General features: G+C 41.6%; 1 protein-coding gene across 2 annotated transcripts in view; it reads right to left on the bottom strand.

Moving 5' to 3' along the window:
- Positions 1-22793, bottom strand: part of ADAM10 (ADAM metallopeptidase domain 10) — a 107268-nt gene that overhangs the window by 38558 nt on the left and 45917 nt on the right. Inside the window, exons 3-5 of one of the 2 annotated variants that reach the window (XM_050967958.1) lie at positions 18104-18222; positions 14630-14788; positions 1581-1684 (exon numbers count right to left, since the gene is read on the bottom strand). In XM_050967958.1, coding sequence (XP_050823915.1) covers positions 1581-1684; positions 14630-14788; positions 18104-18222 — 382 coding nt within the window. The remainder of the gene's footprint in view (positions 1-1580; positions 1685-14629; positions 14789-18103; positions 18223-22793) is intronic. The other variant, XM_050967959.1, reaches the window with a different exon arrangement.

The following is a 22793-nucleotide window of genomic DNA, read 5'->3' as shown; positions in this document are numbered from 1 at the left end:
TAGGTTAGATAAATAACTATTAGGAATGGTCTAGACAGTATTTGGTTCTGCCATGAGGGCAGGGGACTGGACTCGATGACCTCTCGAGGTCCCTTCCAGTCCTAGAGTCTATGAGTCTATGAGTAGTTTTACAGAGATTATGGTATTCACGTACTAGTTTACTCTGTGCTGTTTTTACTAAGGGTGGAGTGAAGGTTCTTTTTAAAGAAGGCAATGTTGTATTTAAGAAGTACAACCTCATCTAATTTTTAGCCTTTTTTTAAGCTAAAAGGTTCTTGAAAGGCAACACTCAGATATGTATCTGCAGCCGTAAGAGTTTCATAATCAAGTTTTGTCTTTCAGAACTAATATGGAACTTGGCAGAGCAAAGGACTTGGAATGATTTTCTTTCTTCCTGAGGTCTGCAGGAGTGGAAGCCCTCATCCGTGCATCGCCTGATATCCACTAAAGAGTATTTTGCCTTTGCTGAAGATATTAAGGTTGTTAGGAGGGGATTCCCTCCTCTGTGCACATTCTAAAATATGTAGGCAGTGAGGGGAGAAACTAGGAGACTAAGGAGATTACAAGGGACAGCACAGAGGGGCAATTCTCCTCTCCTTCCTGTGGATCTCCCAAGGTTCTCATAAGGAACACCTAAACTCCTGTGCATCCTAGGAGAACCAAAGTAGTAGGGTTCCACATTGGGTAAATTTTAAGTGCCTTTCCACTCAAACTTCCATTGCCCGCTGCAGGCATTCTGAGGCTCATTTTGACCCCACACCTACTCCACTCATGTTCCTAAATTTGCCACTGGAAGGTGCTCAGATTCCAAGTGATGGATATAGTACAAAGAATCTACATGTAACAAAATGAACTTCGTGCAGACATAAGCAACTCCTGGGTCCGCTGAGGCCTGTAATCAGTAGATTGCTCTTCAAGAGCCAATCCCTCTTCTCTCTCCCAAGAAACCTTAGGAAGCTGGTTAGTCTTCAGTGGGTTAAAGCTGAATTGCTAGTCACCAGACAAAAACCAAACAAAGAGGCTCTTCAATGTCACTAACTTTTCAGTGCCAAGGTTGCTTCTACATCGTTTGCTTCTACACCACCTAAAATCTGCAAAGCCTGACTTGTAACTGAAACTCATTTGCAACCTTAATTATGGAGTGACTACTGCCACTCTATAATACTGTAAAAATAGTCAAATAACTAAGACCTTGAGATAACATCTACCCAGACCTCCGTTCTGTACTAAAAACATTCTCAACTGAAACCCAAGTACCTGTGCACATATGCATCTTCATTGACCCGAACATAATATATATCAACCAGGATCTATACTGTACCTGTGTTCAGGAATGTAGACTTTTGGACCTAAATTTAAATAGCCTTTTGAAATATAAACAATTTAAAGACAGGAAAATGATTTTTCAGATACTTTTGTTAAGCTGGAGAAGTCCCCTGAAATTTTATGGGCAACTTTGACTGGGGGGCTGGTGAGGTGGGCCAGGAAAATAATGAAGGGATACTGGGCACATGCAGAGGAGCAATATCAACATTTAATTTTCATTTTATCAATAAGATCCATTATACCATGTGCTGTACCTGTGCTGTTGGTTCCTCTACACCAGTCATTTGGTACTTCTGCATTCTTTCAAACACAGAACGATCTGCACAACCTCCTTGTGGTCCATATTTATGAGGATACTCTAAAATGTGGGAAAAATTAGGTTATTTTGATTTTTCAACTTCTGAATATTTGTTTAAAATTTACTTTTATGTATAAAATGTGAAAATATCAGACAGATTAATTTTCAATTAGTGTCCACCATTGCTCACTTGATACTTCAAGGAAAAAATCTCTCATCTTCAGAGATTGCAATTTGAGTATGCAACAGATCATCTGAATTTTTTCCCCAGATGCATTCCCAATAAGCCATCAACTTAAGTTTATTTCTTAGCTTTTTTCACACAAATGAATTGTGACACTTAAAATAAATAAATAAATAAATACTAGAACATGGATAGTTTTACAACAAAAAATAAGCTTTAAAAGAGTGAACTGAAGCATTTACCTGATCAGACTGTTTAGGATTTTGGTTCTACTGCAAGAGTTAATGACATCATTGGCCATTAAAGCAGTATTCCTTACATTATTTTGGTTCTAATGATGTCATGAATTCTTGCTGAAGAAAGGAAGACCGTGAAATCAGGTCCTGGTACGTAAGAGGAAATTATCTTATTACTTGTTTTAAAATATTGGTCATTTTTAATTCTACCCAAGGCATTCTGTTAATGTAAAGTAACAAGTGTTGGATTTTAAAATCCTTCAGTTCACTTCTGAACTTTCTTACTATACCGGAGCAATTTTATTCTCTCACCAACCCACAAATTTAAGTCTCAATAACATGAATATGACAACAAAACAATCACAAGTGACTACTCAACGTAACCTTAAAATTAAACATATTCAAATATATCTATTTGCTCTTATGGGAAATGTATATCTTATATGAACGAGGCCCCATGTAGAACACTTTTCTTACTAATTATCAGAATTTTACAAGTGGGTATTATATCTTTTTACAAAGAAAAATCTACGGTGCAGAAATTCAGTGAGTTGCTCACAGCTGCACAGTAAATCTGTGGCAGCGATGGGAAAAGAATTCATGTCCTAATTCCCTGTCCCATTTTCCAGCAACTGGACGCGTTGCCTGAAGATTGTGCTATAGTGTCCCAAGTTGAATAGTCTGTAGAATATTTACAGGTTGCACAAGTTGTATTTTACAAACTCTCCTGCCATCTATAACAAAATTAAAAGAACCTTACAAGTCATACGGTATTTTAATATTTCAAAAGACTTTCAGAGCTGTTGGGGAACAATTAAACATCTTGGTCCTAGACTGAATAAGTACTTCAAAATGTAATGGTAGGATTTTCAATGATTTATGAGCATTGCTGTTAAACTGAGCAAAAAATCTCCAAAATCCCATGTTTGGAAAATATAAGAATATGCTGACATTAGGGCATGTTCTTCCCTATAAATTTCTAACTCAAAGAAGAAAAATAAAGGTTACGTTAAGTAATTTAGGATACTATTTTGTGATGTAGAAGAACAAAATGTATGAAAACCCAAGTGAACAAGGGTTCAAACTGGAGAACACCAGTCCAGAGACTGAGATGATCGTGAAATGGAAAGCTTCTCAATACAACAGAACTCGGTAACTTGGACCCCTATCTGTTCCATTTTATCGTGTGTGATATATGATCAAAAACTGTAAATGACAAAGATTGTCTGAAATTTACAAAGGAAAAAACTGATTAAGCCTACATTGGCTGGACTCATGCCTCAGTTTCCCACCTTACAAAGCCATTCTGGTTTTATTGGGTGTATCAGTAAATACAGCTTATTGGTCAGTCTTTGGCAGAGTGTAACCATAAGTTATGTCTACAGTGGGAGTGCTTTACTGGTCAGTACAAGTATACTAGTATATTATACCAGCAAAGTACTCCTAGCGTGGAGGCTGTTTACATCAGCAAAGCTATGATTTTACTGGTACAGCCTTTTTTACACCCCCACCCTGAGGGAAAACTCATATTGGCAAAACTGTACTATTACAACTGCATCTACACTTGGAGCTTTTGCCTAAAAAGCTAAGTCAGTACGAGATCACACATGGAGGGGACACAATCAATAGAGCTATGTTGCTGAAAGTCTAATGTAGACATGGCCACACTGTGCTTTAAAAAATGAAAATTTTTTGGGGAAGCTGAGGGAGAAAAGCAAGATAAAGAATTACAATAATCTGATTGTTAATGGAAACTAAGTTACAACTGTTATAAAATTCAAAGTCTATTTCTAACTGCACCATATCCCTAGAGTAGAGAATCCAGATCAATGCCACAAAACTAGTTTGTTTTCTGGAGCATAAATCACTGATAATCCAAAGCAAATAATAAAGCATTTACCCTTATATAATGTTGACTAAACAAAAGCAGTTTGTTTCAACAATTTGAAATGCAAGATAGCAGTGTGCTCCTGTTCTAAGAGAAAATGTTCTTCCTGAGATGAGACTAGGGACATGGTACAGTACAACTGTAGGTGGCACCCACTACATGTGCAGTAGCCACTTCACAGCCACTACAAATGGTGGTATTTACTACTTAGAGAACATGTTGGCTTTTAAAATGGGAAGAATAGAGAAGAGAGGTGGGAACCTTATGGGAAAAGGAGATGTAAGAATGGGAATATCCTCTGCATAAAAAGGAAGTGAACAGTGACAGACATGCCTCTAGGACAAGGAATACTATTATCCAGACAATGAGCGTGAACCAATGACATTTTCTTTAAACAGCAGCTAACTCTACAGTAAGCAAGAATGCAGTGTCTAGGCTTACCTCTACAGATTTCCTTCTAGAAATTCAAGCCACTGCCATTTATTGTATAATTAACTTTGTTTTAAAACAAATTTTGAAATTTGCAGATTTCAAAGAAAAATACATTTCCATCCACTTGTATTAAAATTCTATTCAAATGTTTTAAATGAATTCAATAAATCATTTCAGGGAAATGTACAATTTCCTATTCCATGGAAACAAACATAAGATGGGAGCCTTCTCTTTCAAATCCCAACTCCTGATGTCAAAGGATCAAGTCGGGATGAATGTTGGAGTCAAATGGAAGTATAACATACAGAGAACTCTAGTTTTAAAGACACAGTATTCTGAATAAATTGTGATTTTAAATTAAATCTTAAACTGATATGTAACAATAACCTTTTGATTATATTTAATTATCAGCATAGATCTTTTTACAGCTAACATGTTCCTGAGTTAGATATTTGCAGCAAGATTACTGCGCTACTGAACAGCTGAGTGAGCTTTCTGTAGTCTGCACGTTTCAAGAAATACTGCTTTTCAAAGTTAGGTTGAGAAACAGCAGTTTTTTATTGATAAACAAGTGTCCATTAGTTTAATACACTGTTAATACTGTAGGATCTATTGTCCATGTGTCTTTGGAAAATATGGCTGCATTACAAGAAACGTCTGGAACACTTGTATCTTCTTTTCAATGGAATATCACAACTCAGAACAGCAATACTTCGTTCTACGGGAAAACCTCTGAACTAGACAAGTGCACAATATTTATATTTCTACCCAGCCTGGGCAATAATCTGTCTGATATTTTATTGTTTAATACTGCCAGTTGCATATTTGTGAAAGAGGAGAATTGAATTTACAGGGAAACTTTAAATAGGCTGTGCCTTAAATCCAATTATGTTCATAATCAGCTTTAGTCACATGATGTAATGAAGGTCACAAGTTAGTTTTTGTTGCAAATCTAATATCGGCAAAGGTTATCGTAAAGTATGTTTCTTTTAAAGGTCCTTAAATACAAAAGTTAGTAGGCAGCCAAAGAAAAGACTGAACAGAAATAACCTAGTATTTCATTTTCTATCTTAGGATTTGAGGCGAGCACTTAAACCCTAAAAGAAAAGTTAACACTAGAACACAGAAATTTACAAAGCCACATAATATTACTTTTGCTGTAGACCCAAACCGAGAATATTTTACAATACATACGATTTTTCTGTTAATCCATTGTCTATGACTTTAAAGCATATGGCTAACAAGCTTTCCTTACCTGAGAGAAATAGTGTATGTAGCACACAGACTCTTAAGAAATAGTTTTCATATAATGTGATTCATGTTGGGAGGTTTTAAAACAATTTTTCCTCTATCAAAATGAAAACTTTCAAAGATAAGCTATTTGATTTGTGGCCCAGTCCCTAAATATAAAGATTACTGTAAAATGTCTTGTTTGCAAGAAAAATAACAACACTAGTCATAAGTTCTCCAACTTATTTTTTACTTTTACTGATAAATGAATGTTCAGTGGCTGGCTGTTGCCAGGGTCTTTTAAGCTATTTTTCACTGGATTTTGGTAACTTTCTGTAAACTAGTGACAGTGTCATCACAAGATGTTTTTTACCTCAACTAGGCATGTCAGCTTCTTCATAAGTGTTCTTTTGTTCTGTATTTTTTATATTTTTTAGAGAGGAGGGGCTGAGACTTAAGCTATGGCATGCAATAAACCAAATATTTTTAAAATTGCTGACTTAACCAGGATTTTTTCAAAAATTAATGCTAGTTTAGGAGGATTTTATTGGACTAAGTTGCCTGGCTCCAAGATAAATCTCGGACTTGAATTTCTAGAGAGCTAAAGGGTGACGACCAATAGAAAGTGATGACCAACAGTACATGTGTACCAGCAGATTTCACATACACAACCACTACACAATCTTATTGCCATTGCGCAAGGGTGCCAATAGGGACCCCTTCCTGAACCAAAAGCCACTCATTGGCCACCACAAATCCAAATCAGGACTCTTGTTCATACAGTCCAACAGGACCTTCAGTGTGGCCTGTTCAGCAGCACTGATAACGAAAATAGTGTTTAGTGGGATCGGTCAACAATGACCTGCCTTTCCAGGAAACAAGATCGCAGTTTAAGAAGCTAAGAATGTGATAAGGGATTTCCTAGAGTCTGTTTCCTGCAGTTTAGGCAAATAGTTCTCACTTCCAAAAGAACGATACAAGATGTTGGTATCTCAAATGGACTTACAAGTTTGTGGTTTGTTTTTTCTTATAACCGTAGCATTCTTTTCAGAGATGTAGAGACCCCTTAAATCAGTATTTTTCTAGGGTTTCTCATATCTGAATATGGGGTTTTGAAGTTCCATGTTCCAAAAAGCTTTAGAGGACAAGAGACCCTTTGTGCAGTAGCAACCTTAAGGAGGTTTAAGTGATATCAAAATATAACAGACATACCAAAGCCATATTAGCAGTGTAGCAAGACACTGACTAGCTGATGGTGCCTACCATCTCTACCAAAGGAGCTGGCTTGAGATTCTGGAACAGCTGATCCCACATCTGCAGTCAGGAATTTTTCAAGCTGTCTTTACTATAGCAAATGCTACTCAAAATGAAGATCCTTTCTAGGATGGTAACTTCTTAGAGAAAATTTGCTGAGATGAGACCAGAACTTTTCTAGGACCTTTTTCTGCTGGCTGTTAATTGTTCAACTGGAATATTGACACCAAACGAGTTTGGATTAATTAGTATTCTTTTGATAGACATATGTACATTCCAAAAACAAAAAATTATTAGAATGTATGGCTATGCTAGTATTCAGAGTAATATAGTCTCAAACAGAACTCATATCCACTTTAAAAAAAAATCAGTGGCACTACACTTCTGTTATGCAAGGAGCGGGGCAGCAAGGACTGTCCATTCATTTCAGTGCAAGCATTACTCTGATCTTGGGGGATGAGGAGGAGGTGCCAGAACAGCCTGTGATGGTGATTGCTAAAGCAGTGATGCTTCCTTGAATCACAATGGCTTAGGCAGTGCTTCTCTGATACTTTTAAACTCCTTGTGAAGCATAGCTCCCTTCTGGTTCTCCAGTTGTCCTGAAATAGCCCTTGATCCTAGCTCCAGTGTTCGCAGAGCTGACCAGCAGAGGAGCATGTGCCTTCACCAAAAGGAAAGTTCAGTCACCTCTTCCAGACCACAACTTTCTAGTAAAGCCAAGAAGGGCATCTGGACCTCTACAATGAACCTGCATTGGATGTAAATAGGATGATCTTCTGGCCAAAGACTTGCAAGGTAATACGTTGCCAATTGTCAAACTATTTTCCCTATTCTCCTACAAGTGTTAGATATTTGAAAAAGAGGCCACACTAGGGAACTTTTTACACATCCTTACATATAATCCCTTTAAAATCCCTACTCTCCTCAATATTTAGTGAGGGCCGTAACACTTTACATGTAACTAGGAGGCAGAATAGCTATGAAGTGTTAATGACATTAGTAACCAGGGATGTTTTAAGTGAGAAATCTATTTTTACTCTGTCAGAATACCAAGTGTAATATCAGTCTGAAGAGCAAGAAACCAGGTCACTCCCCCCATCCCCTTTCCCCTGTTTGTTAGTAAATAGTGCTAATAACTAAGCAATGTATGGTTAAATAATTAAAAGTACGCTGGATTTAGACACATGGTTCCTCACTTGAAGTGATTTAAGAAAAACTTCAACAATTTTAAAATTTCTATTTATAAGTTAAACCTGTATTAAAGGAGTAGTTTTTTTTTTCTGAACTATCAACCTGGATTCCCATAACACCTTCAAAAATATTTTTATCTACAAGATGGTGACCACAAGTAGTGGGCACAGAAATGTAAGTTGTAATTAAAAACACAATTTGTAAATTTATTCATGGTGAATAATCCTACCTTACCAAAATATGGACTCACCAAAACAGGTACAGAATTTTAAAAAAAAAAAAAAAAAAAGATTAGAAGTTAATACACAACTTCTCCAGGCCTTGAAGAGGCCACCAAAATTTCCACTTCCTTTATGACTTACTGTAAAAGATTTATGAGCAGGCTTTCCCTTCCACAACTAACCTGAGTAAACATGCAAGTCATTTTGTATTTAACAATGTGACTCAAGAACATATTATATAGTTCACATATTTAAATAAAGAGTTCCTTTGAAACCCTCAGTGTGTAGAACTAGTTTCCAAAACTAATCCATCAATGAATGCAACTAATTTGCATCATATTGGCACTGAGCTATAAAACAGTTTGACTGGGAGTGGCTCAGGAATCTGAAATCATTCATTTTGTGTTCAAAGTCATGAATAGAAGGCAGCCTTCCACTGGTCACCACATCCACTGTAACTGACAAAAGCCTTCTTATAAAGATGACAATATAATCCCCATTTACAAAAACCCCCTTTTGTTTGACTACTGAATAAGACTTCATTGAGATGCTAATCATATGTTGCATTATGGTTCCTGAAAAGGCTCTAAAAGTACATTGTTTTAAAAGGCTCAAACACGGCTGACCGAAATATTCCATCTTAAAACAAAAAGATTCCTCCCACACCCCCCGACCTGCTGAATTAGCACTGAGACACTTTTTTTTGTTGCTTCACCAGTATGAGCTGCGATGTCAATCTGCACATATTTCATGAACGTTAGATGCAGTTATAGATTATACAGCAAGAAGAACTAGGATGTGTGCTCGTTTTCATTTTAAAAAGTTCTACAGAGTCTGTTTTGTTAAACTACAATCACAAACAAGATTACATATCTAAGACAGTATGCTTTGGAAGGTGTCTCGCTGAATCATTTTGAGGTGTCTTAGTAAGCATTATACATTAATTTTTAAAATATTACAATGTACAGAAGCCCTGAAGTTATCCTAAAATGATATCAATTAAAAATCAAAGCAAAATTAAATAGATAATGATGAAGAAACTCTTTCCATTCTAACAGAAACTCAGGACGACATTACAACAGCAGCCTCTAGAGCAGTGGTCTCGAACCTTTGTACACCCAAGATCATTTTTTTTTAATCCAAAGGCAACCCAGAATCTATCCTGCCCCGTCCCCCCCTCTCCCCTTCTATCGCTCACTTTTACTGGGCTGGGGCAGGGGTTCGGGAGGGGGTGCGGGCTCTAGGCTGGGGCCAAGGGGTTCACAATGTGAGAGGGGGCTCTGGGCTGAGCCTGGGGCAGGGAGCTGGGTTGCAAAAGGGGGTGAGGGGTGCAAGCTATAGGAGGGAGTTTGTGTGCAGGAGGGGCTCCAGGCTGGGGCAGAGTGTTGTGGAGCAGGAGGGAGTGCACAGTGCGGGCTCTGAGAAGGAGTTTGGGTGCAGGAGGAGTATGGGGTGCTGGCTCCGGCTGGGGGGTTAGGGCTGGGGCTTGGAGTGCAGAAGAGGGTATGGGGTGCTGGCTCCAGAAGGGGGCTCAGGGCTGGGGTGAAGAGGGGGTTTGGGATGCTGGCTCCAGGAGGGGGCTCAGGGATCCGGGTTGGAGTGCGGCCTCACGCTGGGCAACAGGTGCAGTGAGGCTAAGGCAGGCTCCCTGTCTATCCCAGGCTGACATCGCTCCCAGAAGGGGCCTACGCGCCCCTGCGGCGGAAGGCACATGGCTCCGTGCACTGCCTCTATCTGCAAGCACTGACCCCGCAGCTCACCCGGCCAATGGGAGCTCTGGGAATGGTGCTTGCAGGCAGGAGCAGGGGACAGAGGGAGACCCCTGCTCTGCCACCCTCTTCCCCTGTCCCCAGGGCTGCAGTAGCCGCTTCTGGGAGCGGTATGGGGCTGAGGTAGGCAAGGAGTCTGCCTTAAGTGCCGCCAGAGATCATGATAGACTAGAAGATCCTCTAGGGTCGACCAGTCGATCATGATCGACCAGTTGGCGACCACTGCTCTAAAGTCAGACATTTTAAAATCAGCAGGTCAGGACAAGAAGTAAACAGGAGCCGTTACAGAGCTGGCTGAGGAGCTATTTTCAATAATTCTTGGAACACTAGGGAAGTTCCAGAAGACTGGAAGAAAGCTGATGTACCAATATTTTTAAAAGATTAACAGTATGACCCTGGTAATTATAGGTTTATCAGCCTGACACTGATCCCTGTCAAAATAATGAAGCAACTGACACAGGACTGTGGAAAATAGATCTTTTAAAACTTTATATATTTTTGACAAGATTATAAATTTGGTTAATAAAGCAAATAGGGAGTCAGTATCTGACATAAAAACTAAAGCTTGAGAGCCCAAGCTACAATGCCCACGCTGTTATTTTTAATGTGCTAGCTTGAGCTCCAGCTGCAGTATAGACAGCTACAGTGTAGACTAGGAGTCGGCAACCGATGGCACGCGAGTCGATTTTTAATTGCATGCGGCTCTCTACTGGGACTCCGCATGCCATTAAAAATCCAGTCGACGCGGCAAGCTGCAGGGTCCGCGCTCCCTAGCCGGAGCATCCGGCCGAGCGCAGCAAGCCGCAGCCCCCTCCTCTGACTTCCCCCGGAGCCTTGCCGCTGCGCACACAGTGCTCTGGGGGCCGGGGCTGCACGCTCCCGTGGGCAGCTTTTGGGTCCGTGGAGAGGGAAAGACACTCCTCATTCATCCGGAGCCCTGCCGCCTCGCGTGCAGCACTCTGAGGGGTGGGGCGGGGCTGCACGCAAGGGGAGCCTCGTGGTAATGGGTCTGGGGCCGGGGGGGTTGGGTAAGGGGAGGGGGCAGTCAAGGGACAGGGATCAGGATGGGTGGGATCCTGGGGGGTGGTTAGGGGTGGGGGTCTCTGGAGGGGGCAATTAGGGAGCAGGGGGGTTAGATGGAGCATGGGAGTCCCGGGGTCTGTTAGGGGGTGTGGGGGTGGATAGGGGTCAGGGAACAGGGAGCAAGGAGGGTCTAGGGGGGCAGTTAGGGTGGGTGGAGGTCTCTGGAGGGGGTGGGGGGGACAAGGAGCTGGGGGGATTGGATGAGTTGGGAGATCTGGAGGGGGCTGTCAGGAGGTAGGAGTGTGGAGAGGGGCTGAGGCAGGCAAGGAGCAGGGGGGATCGTATGGGTCCAGAGTTCTGGGGGTCCTGTCAGGGGGCGGCTGGATAGGCATGGGAGTCCAGGGAGTTCTGTCTGGGTGCAGGGTGTGGAAGGGTTAGGGCAGTCACGGGACAGGTAGGGGTTAGGGTCTTGGGGGGGGCAGTCAGGGGACAAGGGGCAGGGAGGCTTAGATAGGGGGTGGGGTCCCAGGAGGGGGTGGTCGGGACAAGGAGCGGGGAGGGTTCTGAGGGGGGCAGTCACCCAGCCCTCTGCCTTGAGCTCTGACCCCCACCACACACATCAGCCCTCTGCCCTGAGCCCTGACCCGCGCTACAACCCCAGGCCCCTGCCCTGAACCCTGTACCACCCAGCCCGCTGCTGACTCCTTCACCCCCCCCATGAGCCCAGCCCTGACTCTGGCACCCCCACATATACACAGCCCCCCTACCCTGACATCTGCACCCCCCCTCACATGCCCCCAGCCCTCTGCCCTGACTCTTGAACCCCCCACATCCCATGCATCCTGCACATCTCCATCCCCACCCTGAGCACCAAATGGGAGCTCCTGCACCTCCACTCACATTCCCACCTGCACCCCTCACACCAAATGGGAGCTACTCAGGAAAGTGCTCCAACACCCAAACCTCCTGCCCCAACCCTGAACCCCCTTCCTCATTCTAGCTCCTTGCCAGACCCTTCACCCCTAGCCCTGTGCTCGGTCCACTCCCACCCTCAGCTCAGTGCAGAGAGAGGAAGAGAATGGACCAGAACCAGGGAGAAGGTAGGTACCCACTGTATGTGGGCAGGGCCGGGACCCCAGACAGGCAGCGGGCTGAGCGGGTCCAGTAGCCAGGATCCCAGCTGGCAGGAGCCGGCAGATGGAACCAGACTGGCAGTGGGCTGAGCTGCTCAGCCCACTGCCGGTCTGGCGTCCCAGCTGCTGGCCCCACACAGCCCGCTGCCGGTCTGGGGTTCTGGCTGCCAGACCCTTCCTAGCTGGGGTCCCACTCAGGCCATTGCTGGCCTAGGTGAACATAACCCGAGACCAGCAGTGGGCTGAGCGGGCCAGTGAGAATGGACCAGAACCAGGGAGAAGGTAGGTACCCACTGTATGTGGGCAGGGCCGGGACCCCAGATAGGCAGCAGGCTGAGCGGGTCCAGTAGCCAGGATCCCAGCTGGCAGGAGCCGGCAGATGGAACCAGACTGGCAGTGGGCTGAGCTGCTCAGCCCACTGCCGGTCTGGGGTCCCAGCTGCTGGCCCCACACAGCCCGCAGCCGGTCTGGGGTTCTGGCTGCCAGACCCTTCCTAGCTGGGGTCCCACTCAGCCCATTGCTGGCCTAGGTGAACATAACCCGAGACCAGCAGTGGGCTGAGCGGGCCAGTGGCGTAAGATCAACGTTTTAATTTAAATTTTAAATGAAGCTTCTTAAACATTTTGAAAACCTTTGTTTATTTTACAATACAAGACTAGTTTAGTTATATAATATATAGACTTGTAGAGAGAGACCTTCAAAAAAACATTAAAATGTATTACTGGCACGCGAAACCTTAAATTAGAGTGAATAAATGAAGACTCAGCACACCACTTCTGAAAGGTTGCCGACCCCTGGTGTAGACAAACCCAAAATTTAATTGTGAATAGGGTAGTCATCAAGTAGGGATGTTTCTAGTTGGGTCTCAGTGATGTCCTGGCCCTATAACTACTTAACATTATTATTAATGTGCACAAGCAGATGATGTAAATGCTCAGAGAGTGATAAAGGAGACAGGTCACTGCAACAAAGCAATATGGATCACTTGGTAAGGCTGAACATATTTTATATGGCCAAATGTAATGTTACACATTTAGATAAAAGAATATAGTCCATACTTGAAGAATGGAGGACATTATCCTGGAAAGCTGTGACTGAGAAAAAGGTATGTGCATAGCAGCAGATAATCAGCTGAACACCAGCTCTCAGTGTAGCATGTGTGTCCAAAAGGGCTGCCACTAACATGATCTTTGGATATATGAATGGGAAATCTCAAGTAGGAGTGGGGGAGCTTATATTACCTCTATTGTGTTGGTGCAATCACTACTGGAATGCTCTGTCCAGTTCTGGAGTCCACAGTTCAAGAAAGATGTTGATAAATTGAAGACGGTTCAGAAAAGAGCCATGAGAATGATTACAGTATTAAAAAACAATGCCTTACCTTATAGCAATAGACTCAAGGAGCTCAATCTATTTCGTTTAACAAGAGAAGGATAAGGGGTGACTTGATCAGTCTGTAACTACTAATGTGGGAAATGAAACTTTGATAATAGGCTCTTTAATGTAGCAGATAAGAGTACAGCATGATACAAAGGCTGGAAGTTGAAGTTGGACAAATTCAGACTGGAAATAAGATGTACATTTACAACAGGGTAATTAACCACTGGAACAACTTACCAAAGGTTGAAGTGAATTCGGCATTTTTGGCAATTTTTAAATCAAAATCAGATGGTTTTCTAGAAGATATGCTCTGGTTTGAACAGGAATTAATTCAAAATGTACAGAAGTCTTAGGGCCCGTGTACAGGAGGTCTGACTAGATAATTACAATGGTCCCTTCTAGCATTACAATCTATGACCTTTGTAGCTAGTATTTTCTGCACTTCCTCATCAACTGAAAATTCCCCTCAGAACTGTGCCCCAGCATGCCAGATGCTGGCTGTTACTGCACCTTTTAAAGTACCAGTCTGAAGGAGTCTGGGACCCATATGTGCAGGGAAAGCTGTTGCTTTCCATATGGCTAAATTCGGTATCTTTCTTACATAATTATATGAAGCTAGGAGCACTTTAATGTGAATTTAGATTAGTCATCCCTCCTTTTGGATACCAAAGAACTTCACAAGAAAGCATAATGGCCAGTATGTGACATTTTAACAAGCTCAAGGGAAGGCTTTATGTTAACTTTGCAGGAAAGATCTCCACTAATACACTAGTCTGGCAATTAGAGGGCTAGTCCAAGAGGCCAAGTAGCGAATGAAAAAAAACCAAAAATAAATAAAAGTTTGAAGTGGGGTAAGCTTTGTGCCTGCGCTAGATTCCTTTCATACCATAACTGCACATGGATCACTTCAGGACATCATGACTCGTACTGTTGTATGATAATGAGAATCTTGGAATATTTGTCTCCATAGACCCCTCAGTTTGAAACTTACCAATGGCTTAGGCAGCTTTACATTTAATGAAAACGTTTTCTCTTTGTCTGCAGCACAAAGTGGGAGTACTTACTGATATCATCTTCATGATAAATGACAGAGTGAAATGGTAGGGTTCTGTCCTTAATATATCTCTCTGCTGGTTCAACGTAAAAGGTGCCACTTTGAGTCTGGATAAATCCTTCAAATCTTCCATCAATAACAGATCCATGGCTAAAGCTTCCCTGCTCACCTATTAAACAAAGCAGCAAGTGCGTTTTGAAAAAACATTTACATCAATCTCAAAACATTCTTACAGTTTATATACAAAGACATTTTCAGGATACATTCTGAAATCAATTAACTTACGAGAATACACTTGAAACAGGAATTCGGAAAGGAAATTCTGAACCACAAAGCTGTAAAACTAAAATTCCCATGACCACCTCAGTTATATTTTTATTCACATGCAAAACAGTTGGTTAACATACAGATAAAGTAATAGGTACGCAGCACTGCCCTGTACTCATGATTTTCCAACATTGGCAAACCAAGAAATGCAGAATTCGGGTCCTCTTACATGTACTTCAAAAGGTTAATGTTACAAGAACAAAATAAGGGTACGTCCAGACTAGTCGCCGCATTGGCGGGTAGCGATCGATTTATCGGGATCGATATAGCACGTCTAATCTAGATGCCATATATCGATCCCCGAAAGTGCTCCCCATCGACTCTAGAACTCCACCGGAGTGAGCGGCGGTAGTGGAGTTGATGGGGGAGCCGCGGACATCAATTCCGCACCATGAGGACGGGAAGTAAGTTGGAATAAGATCCTTTGACTTCAGCTACGGTATTCTCGTAGCTGAAGTTGCTTATCTTACATCAACACCCTCCCCTAGTGCAGACCAGGCCCAAGTGTTAAAAAGCAAAACACTGGAAAGTGTTAAAGCAATACTTTCCCACTAAACTAAGTGATCCCCCACAGGGATCGCTACAGGAACTGGGATTATTACAGTATAATAACCCCCTTTCTCTATGCAAGCCCTGTACAGCTCCAAATCAGCACTCCTATTCAGGCTCTTCAGTGGACCTTCACTGTATTCTGTAAAACAGAGGTTGGCAACCTGTCAGACATGGTGTGCTAAATCTTCATTTATTCACTCTAATTTAAGGTTTCACATGCCAGTAATACATTAACGTTTTTAGAAGGTCTCTTTCTATAAGTCTGTTATATTTAACTAACCTATTGTTGTATGTAAAGTTAAAAAGTTTTTTAAAATGTCTAAGAAGCTTCATTTAAAATTAAATTAAAATATAGAGCCCCCCGGACCTGTGGCCAGGTCCCAGGCCGCATGAGTGCCACTGAAAATCAGCTCACATGCCGCCTTCGGCACGCATGCCATAGGTTGCCTAACCCTGCTGTAAAGCGTCAGTGACCTGAATACTTGCTGCTGGTTGGAAGAGGCTAAGGGATGATGAAGACTCCTCTGTTCAGACATCAAGAAGGAAAAAAAGAGGTAAGCTCATATGGGAAAGTCACTTCAACTTTGCATTTGCTCATTTGCCAATGTTTAAATTGGGGAAGTTAATCTTATGTTCTGGAATAGAATGAGGAACAAGGCAATGCAGGAGCATGTATATCCTACAAATATCTTTCCACGTGAACTTCCAGTTTTCCAAAAATTACATAGGGCACAATTGAGGGGCAATTATGGGACCAAAGGGGTGCTGTAGGGAGACACTGCTAGCACTTCTCATGTCCACAGTTAGCAGCTGGAGAAACCAGCAGGACTGGTGAGGAGAGTTTCAGTCTGGCTATCCCTTTAGGACCCAGCAGATCATTTGCATTGAGAATGGCTCCGATTCCAGACACAAGATGAACCCAGATGAATCTGTATGTGGACTCCACATGCTTAAAATTCAATCACAAGAGTCAGATGAGGAGAGGATCTGAACTCATGGTCACTGGAACTGCAGATGAGCACCAGCCTCCCCAGGCAACCAGCTGAGTTGAGGTAAGTGGATCAATTGCCAGGGCCTCATTCACTAAGCATTTTCTCGAAGAGCTGAAGCTGATCTTTTGCCTTAAGATGAGCCTCTTCTTACAGTTTCCCTGACCTTACACTCCACTCCTACAAACTCTGAGAACTATGTACCCGACAATGGTATAAGACCTGCCTGCTTATTCTCAGCTCCCCACTCTAGCTTCACTGTGTACCTGATTTTAGAGAACATAGCAAATTAAAAACTGGACATTTGTGGGAGGGGCTCTCATATGAACCCTTTAACCAAAGAACCCCAGATTTCCACTACATATCTTACCCCAGATTCCAACAGGGTATGGCTGTCTTGAAGACAGTCTGGCTATACATAAGCATTCAAGCACTCTGAGATGTAAAAGCACGACACTTTGTAGGGGCTGTATCCCAAAAAAACCATGACAAAAATGACTGCAAATTTACCCCCACCCCCAAATTTGAGCCCAGAACACACTTAAGGAAACCAACTATGTAACCCTACAAGTCTTCTAACATTTTATTTTGGAGCAAGGAGGCGTGCAAGATACCATAAGTATATCACTTGTTAGATGGTGCTCTCTTATGGACACACGTTGTTAATGAGAACCAAAATCTCTTGTGTATGAACCACCAGTAGTGGAGAGCACTCTTCCCCACCCCCCAGAGTTTACATCTCCAGTTATATATATGTTCTGGAATGCATGCATTTACAGTCAATGACCGAGTTCTTGATTCTACACTGATGAAGACTCTCTGGATTCCCTTCACCATTCATTCAATATGAGCATAAAGTTTTATAGTTCAAGGTATGTGAACTCTGGACGTAAATTTCAAAAGGTATCAAATTCAATATTTCATATTCAATCACCTGTAGCCATTTCATAATCCTTGTAGAAACTTAACAGAAAATTTCAAGCTTTTCCAGCAAGCATTACGGGGAAGGTTAGGACTATCTTCCACTTTCAGCTTGTTCCAAGGGCTAACCACCAGATTACATACAATTTTTACAGGGGCCTTCTTTTGGGATATGGGTGTCTAAGTTCACCACACTGCTTGTCAGAATCCCTCAGGTACCATGTTGCCTGATATTGTAGTTGGGCCACTCAGCAGTATAACTGAATAGGGGATGGTCAAATCAACTGTTCAGCCATCTGGTTTAGTTCATCTTTAAGTGAAAATACACAGACTGAAGTCACCATCTGTTTGAAAGGAAGGAGGGAAGAAAGGAAGGAAAGAGACTATATTCAGAAGTATAGTACCCACATTCTTGAGAAGGTGCTTAAAATGAAGGACATTCAGACTTTGAATGACTTCAAAAAGTTAAGAAAGTATTCTGCAGTAAATCCACCAAAACTAAGTTAGGAAAAGATCAATCAACGTCCATGCATCATATTTTAGTATTTTTTCAATTAAGGACATTTAAAAATTAATATCTGAGCAATCTGATCAAGTATTTTCCACTTCATAAATCAAAGCAACATTAAAATCAAATAGCATTTGTTTAAAATCATTGCACTTTTTAATCAATGGGAAATTGTTGTTGTACTTACCATATATGTGTCCAGTATAAATATGAGAGGTATCATAATCAACTACTTTATTTGATATTTCTACTTTGAAGTCATCACTAAAGAGGGACGTATCTCTCTTCATTCGAAGGCTGAAGTGTCTAAAAGTAAACAAAAGATAGTAAACTGAAATATAGACTGAATACAGACTGTGTTAAAATGTAGATAGTAAAAACACCTTGCAAATCCTTTAAAAATATTACGAATAAGGAAACAATATTCCTTACACAGAGCATAAGACAGATAAATGTATTATAAGAATTATTTCAGTTCAGAACATAATGGTATTCAGAAGTTTCTGATGTAACTATACTAACAAAATAATGTAAGACAGAAATCATGGCCACTCTTAAAAGCTCACAAACCTAATCTTACCTGCTCAGCTTTAACTATGGCTTTTGTTCCCACTCCTCCATAAAACATAGGAGTAACTGAAGGAAGAGCCATATTTTCTTTGATAAAGCATTATAAACTAAACTATTCAAGTTAGTAATCTCTTCATTTTCAAATTTATTTTACTTGCAATTTCCAGCATAGAGACTTAAAGTATAGGTATACTGTTGGCTTAGTTTGATATTAAATTCAAAAGTAAGATGGATACAAACACTTGTAATAAAAAGTTCACAAAAATGTGCAAGGATTACTACAACTACAGCAGTTCAACTATATCTAAACTGAACAGATTTACTTATATTTAACACTCCAACTACATTTAATCCCACTAGAAATATAAATGATCTCTTTGGAAATCAGGAGCACAGATTTATAATTCAACCTCTAATATTTAAGCGGAAGAAAAAGCTATCAGGACATAAAATGTCAGCCTTGTTGATTTTTTTTTTAAACATGACAGTTTTTACAAGTGCTGCAATAACTAATACACCACTAGTGATCCACAGCTATTAGGCCCAAAATTAATTTTCACTCCAACGCTATTATTTGTATTACAGTATGACAAGTGCCACATTAATGAAGTATTTTTTTTAAATCAACAACTGCATAGTTGTTGATTTAAAAATAATAATTGAACAAAAATAATAATTACCTTTACTTGGCAACTTATTTTAGTCATTTAAATTAATCAGTACTGCAACATTTAAGTTTCCTGTTTTGCATATAGAATCACCCTCCCAACACTAGGAAGCTCTTAAAATAAAATCAGCCTGGGTTTTGTTTAATGAAGTTTGCAATATCAGTTTCATTTAGGTCTTATTTCTACTGTATGACTCTTCCTCATGACAGAAGTGCCTTACTGTACATTCAAACAATGAGATGGACACAGGTGCTGCTGCCACTCCTAAACACCAAGGGAGTGGATTCACATGAAGCCAGCCATCTAAAGGCTTGTCTATATGGACACACAGAAGTTAAGACAAATCAATTAAAGATTCGTACTGATTTTGCACCTTCAGGTGATCTGTCAATCTTCCTGAATGTTCCTAGGTCCACAGCCCCTGAGAGGTGGTCAAGTTTTCAGTTTTTGATCTGTTCTCAGGAAGCACTACCAGCAAGGAACCAAAAGCTCCCCTATCAGCAGAGGAACCTACCCAGCTCCAGAATCACATAGGAAGGGAATATTGACAGAAGTTGGAGATGCTATCAAAGAACCCATTTCCCCCATAACTTATGTGCTTCATAGCACAGTAACTTGAATTCATGTGTTCAACTCAGATTGACGTTCATCCTTCTCAAGCTACAGAGAATTATCCTTACTGAAATCTTGGACGGAGATTGTGTTACAGAATATTATCCTTCTCTCTTCTCCTCTCGTAGAGACTCTTACTGAAATCAAGGACTCAATGTTCTAGGCACTATACAAGCATAGCAAGAGATGGCCCTGCTCTCAAGAGCTTACAATCTAAATATGCAAGACAACATGGCATTACCATGTTGTAAATACGAAGCTGAGGAACAAAGATTAAGAGAATTGCCCAAGATTCACATAGGAAGCCTGTGGCAGGGTATTACCTCCAATCTCCCTAGCCCCAGTCCGATGCCGTAACCACTAAACCATCCTTCCTAATTTTTTCTGTGACATTGATGCATACCATGCTCCATTCTAATACTCTGGGACTGACATGGCTACAACACTGCATACATCCTGCCTCAGATGTCATTAGTAAGGGCCATCCCAGATCTTCACCTTAAATCAAGAAAGAGGGAGTGTCATAGAGTAGCATAAAATCCCTCTTTTACCTGTAAGGGGTTAAGAAGCTCAAATAACCGGACCAATAAGGGAAGAAGATACTTTCAAATCTGTGGGGGGAGTTTTTGTTTTGTGCTCTCTTTGTGATTCTCTCTGGGACAGAGAGGGACCAGGCAGGAAAAACCATCTCCTTAAACCCTGCCTGCATTTTCCCTATGCTAAGAGTGAGGTTTATTCCTGTTAATTCTCTAAAGCCCTTTTATTCCAGAGAATTAAAGGTTTGTCAGTTTACAGACCAGGGAGGAGACAATGCTGAGTGGTCTGACGGTGTCTACTACAAAGGAAAAAGTGAGGGTGGCACAGAAGAGGTGAACTTCTCCATGACACTTGGACATATGCAGTGACAGCAGATCCAGGAGCTGTGCACTAGTTTTGCACCAGTGTTCTCAGCCACCCCAGAATGGACCAAATGGGAAAAACCACTCCACTGACACCGGAAATGCTCACCCAATTAGAGCCCAACCTTACTGGGTGTCTCCTCAAGCCAAAACTGCTATATAACAGGAGATCCAGGACATGCTACAGACAGGGATAATCCGCCCCTTTAACAGTGCATGGGCATCTCAAGTGGTTCTAATTGTCAAACTAGATTGGGAGATATGCTTTTGCATGGCCTACCGTTAAGCTAAATGCTGTAACTTGCCCAGACAACTATCCAATGCCACGCACATATGAGCTATTGGAGAAACTGGAATAGGCTCAGTTCATCTCTACCTTAGACTTAAAGAAGGGGTACTGGCAAGTACTGCTAGATGAATCCACCAAGGAAAGGTCAGCCTTCATCACCCATGTAGGGGGTATGAATTTGTATGTGCTCCCTTTCAGTCGCTACGGAAAAGGATAAACGGACACAAATCAGGTATTAGGAATGGCAATATACACAAACCTGTAGGAGAACACTTCAACCTCCCTGGCCACACTATAGCAGACCTTAAGGCGGCCATCCTGCAGCAAAAAAACTTCAGGACCAGACTTCAAAGAGAAACTGCTGAGCTTCAGTTCATCTGCAAATTTGACACCATCAGCTCAGGATTAAACAAAGACTGTGAATGGCTTGCCAATTACAAAACCAGTTTCTCCTCCCTTGGTTTTCATACCTCAACTGCTAGAACAGGGCCTCATCCTCCCTGATTGAACTACCTCATTATCTCTAGCTTGCCTGCATATATATATATACACACCTGCCCCTGGAAATTTCCACTACATGCATCTGACGAAGTGGGTATTCACCCACGAAAGCTCATGCTCCAAAACGTCTGTTAGTCTATAAGGTGCCACAGGATTCTTTGCTGCTTTTACAGATCCAGACTAATATGGCTTCCCCTCTGATACTAAAGAGTTCCACTGAATGGTAAGGAAAAGCCTCCCGAAAAAGCCAAATAAGGCTTATTCCCATCCTCGTTTAACTGATTGTCAGATAATTTATATGTTCCAAAGTTATGCCTGTAGCTGAAATGAAGACCTCTTACTCTGCAGTGCCACCAGCACATTTTAACTAAAAGCGTGAACACTGGAATAAGACCAGTACATTTTAGTAAGGACATTGAATTGTAATTGCCTCATCATGACCAGCCCTTCCCTCTCCCCTGAAGAGGCTCTCTGAACTGTAATTATTGTCAGGGTGTGCACCCTTTTGCAGCAGCCTCTACTTCTGGGACAGTAAGGTTACAGCATCCAGAAATTAATCTTGTTCCACGTTAACCCAGTGGTAACTGGAGTCCAAGGTACTACGCCTGAATGTAGTTGGGCTGTTCAGTAGTATTTAATTAAAGGGGCCAATCCCTACTGCCACAGGCCTATAGTCTGAACTCGAGATAATTTGCTGAACTACTTTTTTTTTCCCCCACCCGTCCCCTGCTTGTTATAGCAAACTTGTTTAAGATTTATCAATTAAAAGCACCGATCTGACTGTATGGTAACTACAGCGCCACTTTTTTGGCTTGCTATGATTATTTTGCCTTCCTACTTTGCTTACCTACTCTGATCTGACTCCAGTGCTAACGGCAGCCATACAGTGCTGACTACACTGGCCAATCAGAGCTACTGACCCTACATTCAAAAATGTGCAGAATGAGTACAAAAAGCAGAGAACTGGTGCCACTAACAATTCCTGTCTGTCTCCTGGGGAGCAACTGCACTGGATCCACTGCAAACAGCATCCACTTGGGGCCAAGTGTGCAAGCCATCCCATAGGTGCCCTCTGTCAGCGCTGACCAATGAAAATACCATTAGAAACACTCAGTTAAGTGAGCATATTTAAAAAAAACACTGTTCCAAACATTTGATTTAAGATACGGTTCTAGTTTTCGAAAATTTGCACTTTTGACAGACAGTTATCAGATCTAGCCATCCTTACTTGTAAGAGTGAAGCAAATGTATGAAGGTATTTTGCTACTGAACTTTAAACCTTTTTATAATAGATATTAAATATTGAAATAGGGTCCTAAATCATCTTTGAATCAAATA

Source organism: Gopherus flavomarginatus, chromosome 9, assembly GCF_025201925.1.
Source record: "Gopherus flavomarginatus isolate rGopFla2 chromosome 9, rGopFla2.mat.asm, whole genome shotgun sequence".
NCBI classification, from domain to species: Eukaryota; Metazoa; Chordata; order Testudines; family Testudinidae; genus Gopherus; species Gopherus flavomarginatus.
The sequence above is the reverse complement of the archived record's forward strand: the minus strand, read 5'-3'. Positions and strand labels throughout refer to the sequence as shown.